Genomic DNA, 22,356 nt, shown 5'->3' on the forward strand with positions numbered 1-22,356 from the left:
ATGCGAGACCTAACAGCTGAGGTAACGAGCAGTCTGCTGCAGTTTCCAGAGGTGACTCTTCAGGCACTTGGGGAAGATGAGGGAACCCTCGGCTCGGTGCTGTGCGGGAGGTTTTCTGGAGGTGAGCATTTTCCTTTAAATTTGGTCTCGGTATAAAGCTGTTCTTGCCTGGAGGCTACCTGAAGCCTCAGGTCATCGTATCAGCTGTGTCAGGTTGGTGCTGTTAAGAGGCATCCTGTTTAGAGAGAGAGAACAAAAAGGGTGCTTCAGCGATGACAAATGCTAATATTAAAACGTGAGTATAGTTAAACTTTGAAGTGGACTTTCCAGGTGATGTGACAGTAGAGCTGGGTGCCTATCTGGAGGTCTAGGCTTCTGTTAAGACCAGGTAGAATCTATCTACCTGAGTGTAAATGCAGGAATTGAGCTCATACTTCCTTTGGGCTGGCAGTAGTTCAGTGAAACAAAATGCCTTCGATTCTTCCTCTACGCTCTAAGACTTGTATTCCCATATGCGTTTAGATCATTTCTAGCAAAACCAAGGCGAATATGGTATAAAGGCTGTCGATCAGGACCTTGTAATCTTTATCCCAAACAACCCAGATTCTTCGGTGCGGGAATGACAAGTACAAATGCAAAATAACAAGGTGGTTAATTTTAGGAGGGATTGCTTGGGGATTTCAACGGGTGATTTTGAATCATTGACTAGAATGAGGTAGGTCGGTCTTCCTCTGCTAGGTACGTTTATTGAAGGAAAGGGGCAGGCACTGTGATTTTTTTTCAGCTGTTTTCAGTCTTCCGTTGGACATTTGCTTCAGTCCTCTTTCTTTTCTCTCACAGGGAGAAACGGCCTGGCGTGGTTGGCACGTGGTCCTCACCTTGAGGTGGTGAACTCTGTGACAGGAGAGCGGCTCTCTGCGTACCGTTTCAGTGGAGTCAATGAACAGCCTCCCACTGTTCGTGTGGTGAAGGAGTTTTCCTGGGAGAAGAGAACTGGACTGCTGGTTGGGTTGGAAGACGCAGAGGGAAGTGTTCTCTGTCTGTACGACCTTGGACTCTCAAGAGTGGTTAAAGCAGTTGTTCTTCCCGGGAGGGTAGGTACTTTTTAATTGGAGAAACGAAGCTTTGATGTTGTTAGGTGCTGCGTAGGCCTGTTTTAGGACAAGCTTTGGAGCGTCTCTTTGTAGGAGGTATTTTTTCTATCGTGCGTTAACATCCTGTCACTTGAGAGTATCCAGTCAAGACGGCGTTGCTGTAAAATCTTGGGCTTAATGTGCCATTATTGTTGGAGTTTGCTGAGAGTAAAACAAGTTTTCTGGTTTTATTGTAGAGCACAGAGTTACCTGATTCTCTCCTTCCACAAAAAGGCATTGAAAAGCACCTTTTTTTGGCCCTAATTGCTTGATTTCCATCAGAAATACCGTCTTTAAAATGGCTCAGAATTCCATAGTTGTGCTGTAAATGACTTCGACACATTGCCTTGAATCTCAGCCTAGCAAGCAGGCTGAGGAGAACACATTTTTCTGTTGACTTAGGAGAGGAAAAAAGAGCCTCTAGTGAGTTATCTGACAGAGTGTTGGGAGGTCACCTTTCAGCCTGCAGTCCTTGAATCTCTGCTCTCTGACTAGTGTGTTTGTGTAGATGGGACACACTGGTGTAATGTTGCTGATGTTTTCTGTCTTCTGTAACCCAGAAACTCAAATGATGTGTGTCCCCTAGCCTCATTATCTCAATGTAAACAAGAATCGGTGGAAGTCAATAGAAGATCAAGATTCACTATATTTCTATCATCTTAGAATCTGCAACAACTAACTAACTAACTTCTTAGCCAGCTTTCCATCAGGTGCTTTGGTTTGACTTGCTAGAATACAGGTGGAGTTTTGTTTGTTTGTAATGCTACAGTGTGATGACTAGTAGTAAGCATTCGTATTGGGGTCACTGAGAGAGAGAAATACGTACAGCTTTAGCGCAGGAGTCTTTGTGTGCTCGTGTCTCTGCTCTAGCAGTCAGTGTTGTCCTGGGATGTGCTGCAACGTGTGCTGAACGGTCTGTCTTCGCCTTGTGAGACAGTTGCGTGCAGACTGCTGGGCACGTGAAAGAGCAGTGTGCGCTTCCTCCTTTAGGTGGAGTCACCTTTTTATCTGAGAAGCTGCTGCTTTAGGCTGGCTTTTAACATTTTTCTCAACATTCGTGAAAGCGCTGGTGTGCATTTAAAGCTTCTTTTCCTTTATGTGGTTGTTACTTTTCTTCTAAATGCGGACTAGTGTGAATTTTACTAAGCTGGTCTCTCCCTTCAACGCTTTCTAAATACGTTTCACTCCCATGGAAATGGTGTGTCTCCCATGCAACTTGGCCGCTGCCTCGTCTGACTCTCGAGCCCTGATTTATCCTAACGCCCGTTTGTCAAAGAAGGCATAGACTGTATCGCGGTGCTGGTGGGCTGTGAGCGGTGGGAGACCTCGATGTAGTTGTGTTTGTCTGTCTTAAGCCCCTTGAATACGATAAAGTTTCTTGCGTATAACTGATTTTCTGTGTTTTCCTCCAGTTAATTACTGCGAAGTAGGAAATGGAAATTGCTAAGCTGTACTAATAGAATGCCCCATTTAAGTTGAAGTTAAGTCACTTACCCGCAGGAAATCTAGTAAATGGAAGGCAGTAACAGGTTTTTGTACGGGGCTTTTTTGTCTTTGTCTCTTTTCTTGATCTAATTGCAAACAATGCTTTGATGCTCCTGTATTTACTTTTTCCATTGAGCTTGTCAAAGAGCTCAAATAGTAACTTGTAGTTTTCCTGTAGGTAACCGCTATAGAACCCATAGCGAATCACGGAGGACCCAGCGTGAGCACTCAGCACCTCCATCAGAGTCTGCGATGGCTCTTTGGGGTGGCAGCAGTGGCTACAGATGCTGGCCATCTACTTCTGGTTGACCTTAGTTTGGATGATTGCTCCTGCACTCAGAACGATATCGAAGCATTGGGTAAGCCTGCAGTTTTTCCACATGAATTTAAACGCAAGAAAACTTCTGTCTTCTAACGAAACAGTATGCATCCCACTTTGAAGACCCTTGTGTCAGACATTTCTGACGACTGGTTACAGGTGGCAGTTTGACATCGTATAGTCCTGACCTGATTAAACCTGGGAGCGTCTGACTGCTCCTCGCAGTGTTGTAAATGCCCCCTCCCACCAAGATCCCTGTGCCACTATGATTCTTGCCAGAGAGGTGTAGGAATTTTGCCACGTGAGCCGGTGCGGCCGCCTGGTAGGAAGTTGTGTTGGAGGAGCCCTGTTTCCCGGGAATGCTCTTCTGCTTGTGTTAATTGACTTGGGGCAAATTTGGGGCTTGTTTTTTAAAATAAACCCCACTTACCAACACCCATGCATTTGGATGAATGAAATCTCGAATAGGTGTACTCAGCTTGCATACACCGTTTTGGCTATTACAACAGCAGCTTCAGCAATTGGTGCCACTTCAAACACGAGGTGCCACTTCAAACAGTTTCATCACGAGGCCCAAACTCCTGCTTTTCAGAGTCCAGGAAGAATTTGGTTACGTTTTTACCTAGCTTTCAAACGTGAGTGAGAATACTTGTCTGATCCGGGAGTTCTTATGTTCTTTGAAGACATAAATAATGGCAATGGTAAAAAAAAGTGTTGCATAAATGGCTATTTTGCCTGGCACGGTAGCATTAGATGATAGGGGTTGTCACATCAGTGCCTAAAATGCAGCCTAAATGGCATAACGTATTCATTTATTGCTTGGTTTTGTGTGTGTAGATCTAGAAGTTGTCACTAGAATTCCTGCTGAAGTTGCACAAAGAAGAGAAACTGTGTCCAGCGAAGGGAGGTGTCTCTGTTTTCAACTACAAAATGCTTCCGGAACAGCAGTATCAGCCCTGTGCTACATAAGCAGAAGCAACCAGCTCGTTGTGGGTTTCTCGGATGGCTACCTGTCGCTCTGGAATATGAAAACTTTGAAGAGAGAGTAAGTAGGCCTTTACACTTGGCCATGCCTGGAGGTGTGGGCTCTCGATTTGTTGCTTAAGGAAGTATGTGGATGTAAAGAGAACTTTTTCAGGGACTGAAATGAGTATGAGTATAATCTTGGCACGTTCAGAAATCCTCTTCTGACGTAACTTTTCAGTCATACCTGGATCAAGTGGTCCGCCTTCTCCCCAGTGGACTAGGATTGTTTTCCTTATTGTGCCTGTGGATTGAGGAATTGTGGGAAGCATGCTTCCTGGGGTTTTCAGAACCGGTTACTGCAACTGGGGCATCCATTGAAAGGCTGAAGTATGTCAGTGATGTGATTTTGGTGCCGATATTCTCTAAAGTGTCCAGGGTGAAACTAGTGAGACATGAAAACTCAATAGCTGACCTGTGCCTGAAAAATGTATTCTTTCCTGCATGTCAGCTTTGGCCGAAAGAGCAATCTCACCTGAAATATTTGGCTAACTTCTGGTTGGGATTCACTTCAGCAGATCTGCACTGACTCCCCAGAAGCTGTTGGATGCATAAATAGACAGTGGAGGAATAATTAGGTGGCAAGAGTAGAGTGTGGAGGTACAAATAAGGTTCAGAAGTCAGGAAGAACAATGCTTGACGTAGTCCAAGAAACGAGAAACTACCTGTGTTTGGGCCACTAGGCTCACCTTTTGTTTTCTTTTTCGTTTTGCTTTTTTTTCCCCCTAAACCTGTAGGCACCACTCTCAGCTTGAAGGAGGGAGGATTCCTGTCTATGCTGTCACTTTTCAAGAGCCGGAGAATGATCCTCGCAATTGTTGCTACTTGTGGGCTGTTCAGTCTACGCAGGAAAGGTGAATAAAAACTTTAACTATCAGCCACTGAATTAATTCTTTTTGTTTTTAAGGATATTTGTTCCCATACAGTTGAACATGTGTATTTGTTGTGTGTCTGCGATTCTTTCCGGTACGGAAGGTGTTAAACTTAGAATGCAATTTTTACAGGATTTACCAGACGTGAAGAGGGACCTACTAGTTCCTGCCTTCTGTCAGAAGGCAAAGCAACAGTGGCCATATTCTTCTGCTCGCATTCTCAAATGGTTTGCTTTTGTTCCTCGATGACCGCTTCATCATTTGTTTGATAGTCACACCGTGGTATTAAAATACCACTAGGAGCAGTTGAGGCTGCAGATCTAGAACACCCAGACGTGCCCACAGAACAGCCTGCCGCCCCTAAAGGCGGCGGTGACAGTATTGCCGATGGCCTTGTGCCAGCGTCAGCAGTCTGTGGAGCCTTGGTGAGCCAGTGCAGCTCCCCTGGCAGAAAACGATTCAGCAGAAAAGCCAATGGGTTCCTGCTGTTCTGCTGAATCAAATCGGACTTGGAAGGGTGCAGAGTGTGCAAGAGGGGGAGGGGAACTTTGGTGGTAAGGGAAGGGCAGAGAGATCTCTCTTTCTGCATCAGCAAGCGATTCCATCAGCTCAGCTGTTGGTAGAGTGGCAGTCTTTTAAAACTTGACTTCAAAGCAGTTTTGATGGAGAACTCTTCATTGTGAAGAACTATTTCCAACAATTCTTAGTCCATACAACATATTACAGCTTTCCAATTGTACGGTTGGCTTTTGCCCCTGAAGCTGTTAGTGTCAAAACGCCCTCCTTCATGTTTCAGTGGCTAAATGTGGCCGATGATCATGTTTTGGGAAGAGGTGGTGTTCTTTTCAGCAGGAGCGTGCTATTAAGAAAACGTCTAGGTCTACTAACACGACAATGAGGACTATAAAGCAGCTTTGTAACCAAATTTCATAATTTATCCCTTTTTCAGTGAAGGTGATGTGGTGAGTTTACACCTGCTGCAGTTAGCGTTTGGTGACAGAAAACGCGTGGCCTCAGGACAAGTCATGTATGAGGTAAGAGGTGCATGCGTGGGAAAAGCAGACAATAGTAATTTTCTCTAAGGGAGTATCAGTTGAGTTACAGGGGTGAGATTTACCATCAAACTTCAGAGCTGGCTGAAAAAATAATAATGTTTTGCTGAGTCTTCTTGGGCACGGCCTTTGTCCATACCTTTTGGAAAGAAGGCGTACCATTTTATACTGCAGTGTCGTGTGTTCCAGCTAGATTCATCTGCAAAGAGCCCGTATAAATGAAATTCCTGAAGAGGTCGCGGCTTCTGCAAATAAAATTATTCTGAAATACCAAACGAATGGCATGTAGGAAGAGAAGATTGGGCCTTGAATCGCTTGGTTTAACCAAGCTTCGGACTTGAATAAGCTTCTGTCTCTCTCCCTTTCTTAAAATACAGTCATACTCTAGTCTTTGCTGATCTTCAGTTTTATATTCTTGGTTTCCCTTAGAGCTTTGTCAGCCGGACTTCTCACATGAAATGCACCTACAGTGTCTCTTCAGTGTTGATCCTGACACTTAGTAGCTGTAAAGATAACTCGTTCTTCTTTTTGGCTGGGTGACCTGTTCAATCTACTCTTAAAGCCAGGAAAATATGTAATTTGGTCAGAAGAGTGTACCTAAATGTTAGATCTGGCTCCAAGGAGGATGCGTTTAAAATACAGATGTGAGGTATCATTGTATCTCAGATAGCTAACAGAGACAAGGCGCATCTGTTAGATGTGTAATTCCATTCAGTTGTACGCCTGGAAGTCTTCCAAAATCTTTTTGAGGGGACAGTAATCTTAGTTCAGGGCAAGTCTTTCCTCCTGATTTGGTACTTTCTCTTGCATATTCTCAATAGCTATGGAACGAAACAGGGGTGACTCTTGTATCGTGGTACTCTGGTTTTTGTAGGGACTGTGCCTTTTGATTTTTTTGGATTAATTTAGATTTTGAGTGTTTTGCTTATGTGTAGGAAAGGTGCTTCCTCATTTGGCACTGTTGCTTTTGCATAGATAGAGGTTAGGTGTTTGGAAAAGGTGGTGTTTCTTTAAAATGCATTATCTATCACGGTGACCAAGTAGAAGGATCTTCCAGTGATTCATCGCGTGCTGGATGCTATCTCTTTATCTTTGTTGATGTGCGGGACCTGTGCTCCACAGCGGATACTTTTAGTCTCAGAACACTTCCTTGTAGTCACAGATTGGTTAGTACTACATGACTGTCTGCCTGCATGGCTGTCTGAGTCAAGTTTCTTGTCCATCTTCAGGGGTAGAAAATTTAAGTGTCTCCCGTTTGCTAGGCCAAGTTTGAGTAAAGAAGGAGGAATCTGCTGTTGATCCTTGTTCATTGGATAGAGTTCACAGGAGCTCAAAAGACTTTTTCAATACAGCAGTGCTTTTTGTTCCAGGAATTAGGTTTGAGGCTATGAAGCAGTGCCTCTTTGACTGTGTGTCATGGTAAAAGTCACAAATAGGACTTATGGAACATGTGGTACTGTGTTTTTCTATATGCGTGTCAAACTCTCGTCTCCATTGCCTTCAAGGCTGGTTTAAGTCTGCTTAAGTAATTAAACAGAAAGGTATGTTTAAGTAATGCTTCCAAAGACCTTTTTTGTACTGTCGCAGCAGTTGCTAAATCTGGTGCATCAAATCACGATCGTAGAGCGCATCTTTACCCTCGTTCTGCACAATGCTTGTGGATGGGCAGAGTATACACTCTCTACTTTGATATCAGAGTTTGACCAGTGCATCTCGTTTGAAAACTTGTTTTTGTGTTTTGCTAGTCAATGGAGTCGTTACTTAACATCTCCCATACAATGGAGTTCCTTAGAATGACTTTGCCCGGCGTGGAAAGTTTAAAATGCACTGCTTTGCTTCAGAAGCATTTTCTTTTTAGTTATGAAAGACTTTTTTTAATTATTTAATTTTTCTTTTTAGACAACCTTCATATTTATTTGTAACACTTCCTGGAATCATTAAGAGAAAGCTCGCCTCTTCTCAGATTAGGTGAATTAGATGTATCCTATGAGATCATACGGGAATGTGTGGTTTCATGCCAGTTCATTTCAGAGCTCTGCAAGTTTAGGAAACTTGGGTAGAATGTGGCGTTATCAGTTTATGGGTTGTGTGGGTTGGGTTTCTTTTTCCCTCTTTTTTTTTTTTTTTTAATTATAGAGCTGCTATTTGTCCCCAGTACACCCGTTCATGTGTTGTATGGTAGACAGTTTGAATGAATGCTGTATTTGGAAAGACGGTATTTCACTTCACGCTTACTTAAAAAATGGCGCTATCAGAGGTTCAACACAATCGTGCCGGGGTTTCTGTGTATCTCAAAATTAGTTTGTTTACTGTGTAGTAATTCGTGATGCTAAAAGCCTTGGCCACGTGCACCCGGTGTCCTTTCTGGTTTTCCCTTTTGCTGTTGGCTGTGCTTGGTGAAGGAGCTGAGGGATATTTCACCCGTTAGTCTCTGACAAGATGAGAGGAGGAGCTGTCATAGCTTACGTGGCTTGAAAGAAGATTGCTAATCAGTATGAAGTTCTCACAGTAACTAGAGAGGGGTGCACGGTCACTCTGGTGGTGTGCCCATAGAAAATACCTCTTGACAGCTTTAGCTGCTCGAATGCTGGGGCTTCTCTAACTTCATCAGTTCTGCAATCAAGACATGGAGCAAAGAGCTTTGCATGCATGTGTGTTGCATCATTTTAGATATCTCTTTGTAGCGATATATTTATTTTTATAAAGAACATTCTTGGATGTCGCAAGGAATTCTGCAAAACATGTTTAGATGTGAATAATGTTAGGGAAATTCTAAATTTTGAAAAAGTGCAAAGCCTTTACAGCCAAACTTACCCGTTACGATTTGACACTGCATTCTCTTGCATGTCAGGCGCAGTTTCTATTTACCATCAGAAATAGGCTCATGCGAAATACACAGTATAATAAGCCTATTCTGTTAGACTGTCTTTCATATTTAGCCATAATGTATGTTTTTCTCTTAGAATGACCTTTGCTCTCTTCTCTGATTTTTTCCCCCAGGGTTTGGAATACCGTGGCAAAAAGTTCAGTTTAGATCTCACGGGTGGAGTCTTTCCCTTGAGAGGCCAGATGAGTACTAAATTAATCAGCTGCCAGACTGTCGAAAAATTCCGCAGCGACATTGACGGAGAGGATAGCGTAAATGAAGGTTTGTTCTGATGTCCGTGTTTGGTGATTTTAAAAGAAGTGCTTTTGGAACCTAAGCAACGAATGCTGTTCTGACCCCACAGTCTGAAAGTCTTGCCTATCTGCATAGACTAGACTGTTGGGATTATTTACGAAGAAAAAATGGATGCTTAAGTTATGTGGGACTTCTTTAAGGGAAAAAGTGGGTTTTATTTTATGTTTGCTGACATGCTATCGCGATGTATGGTGGGGCCGTTTGTATGATGATGGTCAGTCGTTTTACTCCTCCAGCTGCCATCTTTGAACAAGAAGTTCAAACTCTCCATTGCTTAGGAATGTTACCAGAATTTTTTCCCTTCTTCAAACCGATGTCCGCATCTGCATCCAGATGGTAGCCCATCACAAGTGCTGTTCCCCAGGGCACTGCACTGGGGCCACTTCTCTTTAGTATCTTGACCAGTGATCTGGACGAGGGGACAAGAAAAAGGGGCAGTGTGACTGAAACCTATCACAGAGATGTTTGCTATTCCGTAATTACTGTAATCACTCTTAGGAAGTGTTGTGTTTCACGAGTGACAGAACAGAATGAAGCCAAAATAGAAAGTGGTGTTTTAAAACTATCGGATCTATCGTATTTTCTACAAGTCAGAAACAACGTCTTGTCTTTTACAGTCACGTCTCCTGACACCAGTGTCTCAGTCTTCAGTTGGCAAGTGAATACGTACGGTCAGGGAAAACCATCTACTTACCTGGGTGTATTTGACATTAATCGCTGGTATTCTGCTCAAATGCCAGATTCACTAAGGTAGATTTTTCTTCAGTAGTTTTCCATATGCCTGCCAATAATTCATTTGAATGTCGGCATTTAGCTTACGCGCTTGTTTTCTTTAAGGCCGGAAGAATTCCCTCATGAGTGCCCCTATTTTGCACTGTGGTCGCTGGATACCGTAGTGAGCGTGACTTCTCCGAAGCTCCTTTTGGATATTCTGGTCCATGAGCGGAGTCTAAGTCGGGGAGTTCCTCCTTCTTATCCACCACCTGAGCGGTTTTTTCATCCAGGCAACTATAACTTTGGTAGGTATTTCACTGCTTTTGAGAGTGATAAGCTTAAAATGAGGTCAAATGCCATTCATTGGTTCTCTTGTTCAGTCATTGTTTGTCATTCAAAACCCAAACCAAACCAAAAAAACACCCAGTCCCCCCCAAACCCAACTCTGATCGCGTTGTACTGACAAGGTATTTACTATTGTGGAACATATCTGACAGCCGGCTGAGTTTTGGTGCTTTTGTAATGTAGCCGGTGAAGTGGTGCTGGTTATAGCCTGAAATGACCGTGAACTGAAGCTCAAAGCACTCAGTTATATGTTTCTAGATACCGGTGTGTAAAAAATGTAAACTGGTCATGCCATAACTGTGAGAGTACGGAAGGTTGTCAAACGTTCCCTGTTTCTGCAGATGGTACGTGCTTGCTGACCTCCGGAGTCGTTCACATGACTTGCACCGGCTTCCAGAAGGAGGTGATCTTTTACTGTATCTTTATTGCGAGTGGCAGGAGATGTAGCTTTTCTAAGTTTTCTGTTGCACTGCTTTCCGTGTTAGGGACCGTTTCATGCTCATCCTGCCCGTCCACACGCATAGTTGCAATTGTATCCTGTCGCCAGTTGTATGCAAATGGTAATGTTTTAGGTCCCCTCTTGGGACTGTACAACTGCCGTTGTCTCCTCTTGAAGCACCATCGGGGATTGAATGTCTAGAAAGGAATACAACGTTGCTCCAGGAGCAAGAACAAAACCACTGTAGAAGGCGGGGAAAGGTGTTACTTCTTTACTGCCCCTCAGTCGAACTGCCTGCATAGTCTTGAGTTAGAGTTTCGATCCCTAGTTCTCTTGGAAAAAGGAGGGAATGGAGAAAATGAAAAATCACATAACTGTTTGAGGAGTGAAAATTTTGTTTTCTCCCAAACTCGGCCAAATTATAACTTCTGAGCCGCAGCACAGATTGTGACAGATAATTTTGAGTGAAGTTTCAGCTCACTAAATGTTTCCAACATGAATCGGCTTCCATACGAATAGGCATGGAAAGGATCTTCCAAAGCGTGAAGTTGCATGTTAGCTTAGCTTATATAGAATGTATTTTGTGTCAGTGTTGAGGGAAAGAGCAAGGCCTGTGTATAGACAGAGAAGGTAGAAAAGACTTAATTACGCAGATTGCTAACCTAAAGCATCTTAGTGGTTCAGGCTGTCTGACGGTGTCAGTGAACATTTAGATTCTTCCTTTTAGAGGTTATCCAGAAGTGTAGTGACAGAATAACAATGTTGTCTTAATCTGTGGTTTTCGATCGATGTTTCAGACCTTGAATTTTTTGAAGAAATCTGGTCCTTCAATATGGGAAGCCATTCAGGATAGCTACAATAGGTGTCTTGTAGGTGGCTTGCTGTCTCCAAGACCAGTTGATGTCCAGCCATCCAGTTTGAGTCAGGTGAGTGCCTATGAGGGAATCAAGGGGGAAATACATCCATCTGGTCTGACAGGGCTGGAGGGGCTACAAGACACGATACTCCAATTTGAAATACAGGTGTTGACCTGAGCTAGCAGAAGTAACCGTATCCTTAGATCCAAAGTAGTGACTTTGACTGGGAACAGCCCTAAGAGATCTGTCTTTAGAGACCCCTCTCTTAATTCGGTGCCACACACAGATGCGCACAAGGAAGCGTGCAGTCAGTGCTGGTCATGCCCAACATAACGCATGTGTCCCCCAGAGTAACCCCCATCCCTGTCAGTTTCTCAAAGCAGTGGTTCAGTGCAGTAGCCGACGATGGGGGCGTCTCACTGGGATGCGAGCTCTTGCAGGCGTCGGCTTGCTGCACTGTCACTGTACGTGATCATTTGCTTCCAAGGAAGTGGGCTGTGGTAAAGGATTACTGCTGTCAGCTCTCCCTGGCAATTTCTTCACGGCTTGCCCTCGTTTTCCCTTCATCGGTAGGCTTTTCTGCATCCTCTCCGGGCGGATCTTCACCTCTGTAGCCTCTGCCTTGTGCTGCAGTAGCCCAATTTGCTCCTCTGAGACTGCCCTCTTGCAGCTGCAACACCTTAATCACCTTTATCTCATGACACTCGCTACCTTCTATGTGCTTTATGCCACCACAGTGACTTCACTCCCCCTGCCATAGGTTTTCCATTTGCAATGCACCAACCTTTCCCTGGAGCAATCAGCAGGAAGGGGAGAGCAGCCTTCCCGCTGCCCTCCTCTTCCTGTCTCCTGCATTCGTCACCACATTTGTGGACGTGTGTTAGGACATGAACGCTTCTGCACAGTGTGGTAGCTCAAAGAAATTTCTTGGCAAGCTGGCCAATGGTGTGTTTCCTTGTCTGAAACCAGTTTTCAGAAAAAGATGGCAATATCACATGTGTGTTCTACATGTGTAGAAGTCGCTTTGAATGTCATGATTTTGCCTAGAGGGGAAAGATACTTTTGAATGTGTTTAAAAAAACCCAACCAACCAAACAAATCCCATCCCAAAAACCAAAGTAAAAACTTATGAAGGGTCCTCTCACCTGAGAGAAGTACGAGAACACCAGCTGAGATAAGCTACTACTTAATATCGCGCGTCTGTGCATAGCTGTGATTTATCCTTGCAAGGATTACCACTACACTATAATACAGTATTTGAAGAGCCTAACATTTAAACCATTGGGATGTAAATGTTTCGCTTCTTTTCTGTCACGTTACAAAATTCCAACATACTGTTTTGGGTGTCAGAACTGCTTCATGTCTTCATAGTCTAGAAAGCTGCTTGGCCGTAGCTTCACTGTTTCCATGCAAACGTTGCACAGTTGTGTTTGTCCTGTCCCCTTCCTGAGTTCCTGAAGGCAAATTTATCTGCACAGATGTGTAACGCGTATTAGCAGAGGATGTTTCTGGACGTAGTAAGTTGGAACTCAGTACGTGAAGACTGTAATGCAGAGGCATGCGAAGAAAGATTAGAATTAGGCTGCAGTAAGTTGAAATGTCAGAGGAAAAGTGTGTTAATGTGTTCCTCAGAGCAGTGAGCAGTCCAGCCTGTGGCTGGAATTAAGAGAAAGGACGTGGCATTCCTGGCCTGTGTCCTGATTGACTTTGTGATGTCTGAATGAGTATGCAGTTAGAAAGAAACATTTACTGTTGATGGTTCACATGGTGCAAGTAGGTAAGATTCTCATTTGAGTTTGTCTGTTACGTTTAGGAGGAGCAGCTGGAAGCAGTATTGTCAGCTGCTGTCCAGACAGGTTCTGTGGGACTTCTGACTGGATGCATTAAACATTGGATATCTGAAGGTAATACTTCGAACGTTGTTTTTTTACGTGGTACCTCTTTGAGTTGGAGCCTGTTGATTCATTTCTTTTTTGTTCTCTTTGTTTAAAGAGCAGCCAAGGTCTGCTGGTAATTTACGGTTTGTTCTTGAGTGGACATGGAACCAAGTGATCTCTACAAAGGAAGAATTTGACCAAATCTGTGAGTACTAGTGTAGTCATTCTGCAAACCTAAAGTCGTTCTTTCTGATTGAGCTTCCTCAGTAATACGCCGCTATAGGATATTGCACGCGGTCCTTGAAGTGCGCCTTGAAACTCTGGAATTGCTCTGTCGGCTAACGATTTAATATTTATTCTTGAAAAGGTGTTCCGCTGTTTGATGGCTCTTGCAACTTCATTGACCCCCAGACATTACGGTCTCTCCAGCGCTGCCAGTTGCTTTTGAGCAACCTTAGCACGGTCTTAAACTGTTTTCTCACAGAAGCACAAGAGCTTACTGAAAAAGGTTTGTAGTAGTGCTACAAAATCTTTGGTATGTTTTATTAAGATTTGGAATTGTGGCAACATGGGCTTTTGTTGTTTTTGAGGATTGGAAGACAGTCACATTTAGCTGGGAGAAGGGGCTTAAAGCTGAGCGCTTGGGACCACCACAAAACACGCATGGAGTTCAGGGCAACAGTTTATGGTGGAGCTCATGCAAGGGGGTGGGGGAGGCTACATCCAGAGAGAAGCTTTGTAGGCAACTGGGCTGAAATTACAGCAACCGAATGTGGTATTGCTGAAAATTATTCCTTTGAGTTCTTAGCTAGCAAGTTCTAGTTGCATGCAGACACCGTGTTGCAAATTGCTAACCAATACGAAGGAAGCGTAAACGAGTAACATGCAAAGTAAGTTACTTGAGTTTCTACAGCTTTTTCTCTTAGAAATGGTTCTTGGCCTATTGAGAAAAGAAAAGAATATCCCTTTGCTATCAGAAGAATCTCTGCTACGTGAGAAACAGATGTCTTATTCCTGCGTGCATTTAGTAGTTCAGGCTTTGGTTTTTTTTTTTTTTATTTTAGCCTTTAGTGAGTCTAGTTCTTTATAGGGGTTGCTTTTTGTTTTGGTGGTGATAGTGGGTTTTTTCTTCAAATAAGAAAGCGATACAGCATGAAAAACGCAAAGACAAAGATTTCTAATGTGCTATTTTTATACTTTTGGTTTAGTAGGATGAAGGGAGTTTTGTGCAAATGAACAGAATTGCATAACACTAATCATCTCCTGCCTTTTTTCAGGTTTTGCAGACGTGACAAATAAGCAAGCGGTAACCGGCCTCATTTCTTTGTATGCACGAGTGGTCATCTGGTTCTGTCGATCCGGTCTCCTTCCAGAGGGTTTAGGTAAGCGTGACCTGTCATACGTTTGTAACAAGGCGACCATCCAGTGAGTGACTCCCACGAACGCGTGCTTAGCCATGTTTTTGTAACGGTTTCGTCAGGAAGAAGTCGTGCTGGTTCAGTGGCAGGGTGTGCTGAAGTTCTGTGGGTGAAGTTGAGATTTTGCTGGGTTGTCAAGTACACGGCGTAGAATGAGGCAGGCAGTTTCTTTCCTGGGTGGATTTTAGGAATAGCAATGGACCCCTGACTTCAAGGCGCTGCTTGTGTCCACAGCTTGAACTACTTGAGATTTTAAACAAAGTACTATTAAACAACAAGTACCGGAATGCTTGTTTTTACAGTGAGAGCATTACCTGCATGTTTTGAACTTTCTATCAGTTGCTTGAGGAGAAAGTACACCTTGGAAATCCTTCTTTAGTTGGATGGATTAGAAATTCCATTGTCAGCCTTAATTGTCTCACAGATGCTCACGCGGCATGTTTAAAAACCATTCCCTTTGAGAACTGGGTGGGTTTTTTTATAGTGAACTTCATCTTACCCTACATGTTGTGAATGCTGCGTGAACTGTAACCTTGAAACGGCACTTGGGGCAAGAAGGAATTGAGTCTTGTCTCTTAGAGTTCTTTTAGCAAAGGCAGAAAGAGGATTGGCTTCTTTCAGAGTTGGAGGCTTCTTGATGCTTAGCTTGTACGATCTTCTGTCTCTTTAGGCAAAAATTTTCGTTTACAAGTGTGATATGACTGCTTTAACTTGCTTCTACTTTGTTGCCTGTAGATGACGATACGCGTTTGTCAAGACCTTTCTACAATTATCCTCTGATTGAGAGCTACTATACTGGTCACCGACAGAAACTTGAGCGTTTATCAAGGTAAGAGCTAGGGGAAGACTCTAGAACACTTCCACGGCAAATTCAGAAGTGGAAGGGAATGGCTTTTATCTCAACAGTTGCATGGGCTATGCGTAATGCCGCTGCCAGCAATACTCTTGACTTCAGTGACACGCGTGTTCTGTTGAACAGAGAGGTTACTTTCCTGTGTTAAAACGTTGCTATCTACCTCTGCTTAGTACCACTGGTTGGTATCATCATTTTTCGGGAGTCTACTTTATTCATTGGCTAATGTGTATAATTTCTGACTACTGAAAAAGGCCATGTGATTAGGACAGGATCAGTCACCTCCAGTTCAGCAAAGCAGGGTGTTCACAGAACAATTGTTTTGGAAGCAGAAGAAAGCGTGTTATTTAACAAACAATCATCTCCGTCATTGACTGGTAATAGAGGGTCATAACTGTATTGGCCTAAGTCCCCTTCTCACAAGTACGTGGTGTGATTTCGTAAGATGGTTGGAGTTACATGGAGTTGGCACGCCTCGCACTCTCCTGGCTGTCGGATAGAAGTCACTTGCGAACGTCAGCTCTCTTTCCTGGACTAGCTGCCTAGCACATAGGCGGCATGCCTTGGATTAGCCGATAATAGGTTTTTCTTTGGAAATTGTACTGAAAACTGAATAAAGACCTGACCAAGCTTCGGCGATGGCACTGTGACCAAGAGGCTGCAAGGTGAGTTAAGGTGGAAGCTGCAGGGTAGGAGGTATTGACTTCAAAGTTCATCTTCCTTGGCTTACTTCTCAAGTAAATTACATACAGGCTCGTGTGTTCCTTCGAAGCACAGAGCCTCTAGTGTCCTTTTTCTGCTTTGTGCCATCGGGAGATTAAAGGGCAGGGCTGCAGTCAGCAGAAGACTGGAGGAAAGCCGTTACACCGGGAGGCTGGAATTAGTGTTTAACTCTGTCCAAATCCTTGCTACCTTTTGTTCCAGAGGAAAATGGGACTCGGACTGCTTGATGGTTGATGGAATGGTTTCCCAGTTAGGAGACCAAGTGGAGAAGCTGTGGCGGAGAGATGCAGGAGGAACTGGGAAATACCCGCCTGCCAGTTTGCATGTGAGTGTCCTGTTCACTGCGAACAACAACAAACGGCCGCCCTCCCCGCCAAACCCCACCCAAAAGCCAATGATTTAGGGAAGACAGGCGTTTTTTCAGAACTGTTAATTTTTCATTTCAGGCACTGCTGGATCTCTATTTGCTAGAAAACATTGAAGAAAACTGCAAACACGCAATTGTATCCTTTCTAGTTATTTTTATTACACCTCCAGGGGATGCACATAAATGTTCTTCAGTGTTGGTCGCCGACCTGTTTCATGACATTTTTTCATTTATGCTTCAAAGACGATGCAAGTGAAAACATTTAGTTTAGCGTTAAGTTGTAGACAGAAGCGCTGTTTTATTTCTTTGTACTGTGGATTTTTGATGACTTTTTTCTTAAACGTTTTGTTGCAAAAGTCTTCTCCGATAGGGAGAAAACAGTTTTAGTAATAAGGGTTGAAGATATAAAATGTCCTTAGTTTTTCTCCAAATTTAAACACCGTTTAAAATTGTCTAAAACACCCATGATGGGTTATAAAACAATTTCTGTTTCAGAGCAAAAGGATTTCTAAGAGTGGTTTACCAGTACCGGATTTTTGCTGAAATCACGGGTTTTCCAGCGCAGCTCACGGTGCTTGCTTTGGTTCCGTTGAAAGTGCAGGCACACGGAATAAGCAACAGGGAGAAGAGAAAAGTCATGGGGCAGAAACTTAATTTTTAAGCTGCTGAAATACACAGCCTTGCTTTTGCTGTTTGTTGCCTAACCCGCGAGGGGAGCCTAGAGAGCAAGGGGCTTAGAAACGCTTATAGCCCAGAGCTGTCTTGTTAGATGATGTCCCTAAAAACGGACGTCAGAAAGAGAAAATGACGCTACCAATGAGTGACCCGCATACTGGTTTAAATCCAGTTTTAATCATTCGGAGCTGAGCTGTACTGTAAGGATGCCACAATTAACACTGTTTTATAGATGCTGGACATGAGGGAAAAAACCAACTGTGGAATTTACTTCCTGTAATAATTAAGCTCAATGTGTTGAATGTATTTTCTGCTACCTGCTTCCTTTATATTCTTATTCTTACTTCATTATGTTTTTCTAAGGGTAATGTGATAAAGTTTTGGTCTTACAAGCTGATTAGCCTTAATGAGATACCTGATGTCAGACAATTTACTTGCTGCTGGATATCAAGCGTTCCTTTCCGAGTGAGACAGAAACTTCAATCGACTCCTTCCCAACTGCCTTTGGCATGCCTTGGGGACTTGTTAAGCTTGTTGAAGGTTTTTGGCTTCTAGATCACAATGATTACGAAGTAAGTATGGTAGAGTTGAGTTAGACATACATTGCAGTACAAAGCTATAATCTAGAAAATGATTTTAAAACCCGATCTCTAACTTGTACAGAATTCACTGGCCCTGCTCTTTCATCCCGCTACAATCAAAACCGCGTCATGGCAGCACAAGAGAATTATTCAGTCCCTCCTGTGCCAAGGGGAGCATGGGCAAGCCCTCAGATACATCCAGCTGATGAGGCCACCCACGGCAAACAGCGGGGAAGTGCAGCTTCTCCTCACTGTGTTGCTCTCCAATAGGTAAAGAAATATACCCCACCATTTTGTCACGCAAATCTTGTGAAAATGGAGAACAAAGAATAGAAATCATCATCCCCTAAGTTTCCTTTAAACTTTGAGTACAAGACTCTTGGGGCATCTCTTTGGTTATGCTATTAACATCCCTTTACGTCTGAAACATTAATTACAGGTGCATGGTGGAGGCTTGGGGTCTGTTGCACCAACATGCCGCTCAGGCAAACTTAGAAGACCTCTTAAAACACATGTACGAAACGTGCCGGGAGATGGGCCTGATGGAAGACTTGCTGAAGCTGCCTTTCACAGACACCGAACAAGTAAGTGGGAGCAAGGAAAAATGTTAATCGTCTCTTTGAAAAGAGAAAAGGCAGAGCCATAACAGATTTTTGGAATGATTTTTTTTTCTCATAGGAGTGTTTGGAGAAGTTTTTAAGGACCAGTGCTGGTGTTCAGAATCAAGAATTCCTTTTAGTCTACCATCTGCAGCGTGCCAACTACATTGCAGCCCTAGAGCTGAATCAGTCCATGAACGTCAATCTTATGGTAAGCGTGAAAGTTCTGTTCTGTCAAGCGTGCAAGTTTCTGCTGGGTGTTACTAACTGGTTTGGATAGTACTCAATAAAAATCCTGCTTTGTTTTTTTCATACCAGTCTTTGAAACACTCGGAACAAGTTTCTACACCTTTGGTTACAGCTGAAGCTAAATGTTGACCAATATACGTCACTACTCCAAAGCTACTCTATGAAGCTATAAATTAAATGTTACACACCACTGTTGACCCCACTGAGAACAGTTTGTTTGCATCTGAGGAATAAACATGTATCTTTCCCATCAGCCAATCTTACCATTCCGTTATTGAGATACGTATGTTATGCGTGGCTTAGATTACTGGAAGTTGTTGGTGTCACTCCTTCCTCTGGGATGACAAGTAGGTTGTATGTCATCGCTTGTGTCTTGCACGCAACTGTATTTTTCTAGCTGAGAGCAGGCTAGATGCCAGTCCACAGGTTAAATTTCTGTGGGTTTTCTTTGTTTTTTTAATTTCTGCGAGTTATAGTGTGCTCTCCAATTCCACAACTTTCATTTCACGGCTTTTATGACAAAAATTCTTGTCTAACCTCTATTTCTCAAAATAGCCAGATTACATTTTGTGTTACATGAACTTGTGTTCTGGATTTGTGACGCGTTTGCTGTTTTCTGGAATCATAGTTTTCCAGTGACTCAGTCTTCTAAGGTGGTTTTGGAAGTCGTAGGTCCTGCATTTGAAAACTGTCATGCGGCCAGGTGGTGTGCGTAGGTCGCTTTTTCTTGCTTGTTTTAATCTTCACATCATGTTGTCCAGGGTAATTTCCAGTTGTCCCGTATATTCAGGGCACTGGCGTTTCAGGAAGAACAAGGGAAAGCCTGCTATTGTAGTAAGTCGTTTGCAAATTGCAGGTGATATCAGAAAATTGCAGGTGATAACAGGTGTATCAGAAGAAGGTTCTGCAGAGTGCCAGCATTGTTTTAACTTCAAGTTGTAGGCTCTGTTGCTATTCCAAGTCTTCCTTCCACTTTGCTAAAAGTACCAGGTGAAATCGGTGTGTGCGGATGGGTAGAACTTGCCGCTGTTCTGTGCAGTGGAGGTGTTTTCCCACACCCGTAGAGGAAATCTGCTCACTAATGCGAAATAGCACGGAGAGGTCTGTGCAAGGAACTTCTTGTAATTAGTTAAGCTTTTGCTTTCCGCTTTTCCTTCATCAGAACGACGGCGATCATCGCTTGACCGACAGAGCAGTTGCCAGAAATTCTCTATTAGCCCAATATGGCAAGATCCTTCCACGAATTGAAAGGCAGCTGGCCGTAGAGAGAGCCAAGCTTTACCATTTGCCTGCATTGGCCTCAAGAGAAGGTAACTTTTAGCGGGGGGAAATAGAGGGGAGAATTCCCTGTCACTTGGATGACACCAGGCTGAAATTTTTCCCCTCTTGCTTTCCAGTCTCAAGACCAAAGCCATTAACTCCAGTAAGAAAACAAGCTAAAGCAGGAAATGTGCGTCGAAGACCAAATTTTCTGGCGAAAATATTGTCCAGAATTAAAGAATCCTGGGCAGGAATGAAGGAGAAAACCGGTTTCTCACAAGGTGGATTTTAAAGATGCTGTCGTTTTTATAGCTGCTAAACGTGCTGTTTCTTCAGCAGGATGTTTCTAAAATTGAGGATGTTTCTAAAATGGGACCTGTTGAGATCCAAACAGGAGAGCAAGCAGTTGGGTTTCAACAGCACCCGCCAGTCCCTCACTAGAGACAGGAACAAGAAGAGACCTTAGATGCATTCACTTATTCAGCTCGTCTCGGCTTTGGGATTTAGGACAACACTGTAGAGAAGACGGGGCTGGACTTGGGAATACGCAAATCCCTCATGGGAGTCAATGGAAAATTTGGGATGGGAAGAAGGCAGCAGGTCACAAAGCTTCCGCAGTCATTCCCGTAGCAGTGCAGTGAAGGTGTTTCTGCTTGCGTTATAACTGGTGGGTACTGATGTAGATGTAAGCGCCTGGTTTTGGCTTGTGGGCCCTCACTGAATTTAGGACAAACTGCTTACTGCTTTCTTGTTCGTAGATTTGTAAGCATAAAAGGAAAGTTTACGCAGACTAGTATTTCTTGACTTTAGTTTTGAAGCATGGCGTGTTGCTAATAATATATCGCTTTAGCAAGTTTTGACGAGGCGGGAGGCAAGAAAATAAGCTGATTCTATGGAGACTGCTGTTGAGGGGCTGCTTCCTTCTGCCGTTGTTGGCTAGCGCTGCAACTTAGAGGGCTGGGCAAAGGTCTTTACACGTGGATTCAATTATCCCGACCATCCGAGTCCCTGGAAATAAGTAACGGTTACTGCTTTTGTTCTCCCCATAAAACCCCGAGTATCTTCACGTGGATCTAGAAGGAACGAATACTTGCTCAGCACAGGGAACGGGAAAAGACGAGGTGGAGCTATTTAGAATATACTGTGTTGTCTCAGGCAGTCCAAGCGGTTCCTTGAAGTGCAGGGTTGAGCTGTCGGATGTGAGGGCTGGCCAGTGTGACAAAGTGTTGCCGACTGGAACTTTCAGCTTTTCTCTCATCGTTGCCTTTTACCCTGTTAGATGCAGAGTGGGTCGCCCTGTGGGCATTTGTCGTCAGTGCAGGAAGTACTGCAATGGGATGATTTCTGCCAGTTGTGGCTACAGCTCGCATTGTAAAACTGCTCACTTTGTCCAGGAGTGGTGGCAAATCGTAGTCAGGAACAGAAATACCAGAAACGGGGCACGCGATGGCGTACACTGAACACTCTCTTCTCTGTCCCTTAAACACAGAAGCTGTCGTCGGTAGCAGAGAGTACACTGTATGTTTCTGACTTTACACCCAGCAGTGATCTGAAAGGAAAAGCGGCATTTCACTGTCCTCAGTTTCATCTGTGTGAGTGTGAAGTCAGTCTGTTTGGTAATGACTATTGCATTAACAGGCTTTTTTTTAACTGTAGGTGGTGGAAGATAGTGCGCTTAAGTCACCAACCTCAGAAGCAGCACCGGCAACACCAGGATAAAGTGAAGGACATCCATCGGGCGATCGTCCATACAGCTAGGATTCTCCAGAGTCATAGTTAGCATGTTGTTTGACTGTCAATAAACATTGTTGAATGTGATGCAGCTGAAGGAGACGGAGAGCTTTTTACACCTCAGAGTAATTTTCAGAGACAAGCGTTGTAATAAGGAATGCCCCCCAGCCCTCCTCCTCTCGCTTAGCTTTTGTAGCTGAGCAGACGGCAGAGGGTATGGAACATCCCTTTGGTCAGTTTGGGTCAGCTGTCCTGGCTACGTGCCCTCCCAGGATCTTGCCTTTTTTCCTCCTGAGCCCTTTCTCAGACCCAGCCTTCGCACCACACCCCTAGCAGCTCCCTCTGCATCTCCGGGATGATCAGTTCGCCCTCCTCTACGAGCAAAGGAACCCAGAATATCTTCCAGGAAGGAGAACTCGAACCCCACGTGGACTGATGGCGTAAGGTGGGCTGTAGTTAGTGATTTTTCCAGTTAAAGGCTTTACAGACCGTGATTACACTTGCAGTTTTATAGAGTTTGCTCAAACTGCTTACGTTGAGAACTAGAACTGCAAATCAGAATGGCAGACTTGCATTTGGTCTTAAACGGCTATGTTAGGCCTT

General features: G+C 43.8%; 1 protein-coding gene across 1 annotated transcript; it reads left to right on the top strand.

Moving 5' to 3' along the window:
* On the top strand, positions 1–20,314 carry LOC141740507 (protein ELYS-like). Its single transcript, XM_074579331.1, has 24 exons — positions 1–121; positions 841–1,094; positions 2,797–2,977; positions 3,775–3,982; positions 4,698–4,814; positions 5,782–5,866; positions 8,885–9,032; positions 9,683–9,815; positions 9,903–10,084; positions 10,466–10,527; positions 11,361–11,489; positions 13,234–13,324; positions 13,413–13,502; positions 13,665–13,805; positions 14,575–14,679; positions 15,451–15,544; positions 16,493–16,616; positions 16,738–16,794; positions 17,759–17,905; positions 17,997–18,184; positions 18,354–18,498; positions 18,593–18,724; positions 19,925–20,072; positions 20,160–20,314. Exons 1-24 carry the CDS (start codon positions 1–3, stop codon positions 20,312–20,314), a joined length of 3,237 nt encoding a protein of 1,078 aa, XP_074435432.1.
* Positions 20,315–22,356: the final 2,042 nt, after the last annotated feature.

The sequence above is a fragment of the Larus michahellis genome, chromosome 3, assembly GCF_964199755.1.
Source record: "Larus michahellis chromosome 3, bLarMic1.1, whole genome shotgun sequence".
NCBI classification, from domain to species: Eukaryota; Metazoa; Chordata; class Aves; order Charadriiformes; family Laridae; genus Larus; species Larus michahellis.

What these genes read in the sequence shown, in the direction of transcription:
- LOC141740507 (XM_074579331.1), top strand. Translation starts at nt 1, where the DNA reads ATGCGAGACCTAACAGCTGAGGTAACGAGCAGTCTGCTGCAGTTTCCA. An exon ending in TAAACATTGGATATCTGAAG is followed by an intron (nt 13,325 to 13,412) that starts GTAATACTTCGA and finishes CTTTGTTTAAAG; the next exon opens with AGCAGCCAAGGTCTGCTGGT. An exon ending in CTTTCACAGACACCGAACAA is followed by an intron (nt 18,499 to 18,592) that starts GTAAGTGGGAGC and finishes TTTTTCTCATAG; the next exon opens with GAGTGTTTGGAGAAGTTTTT.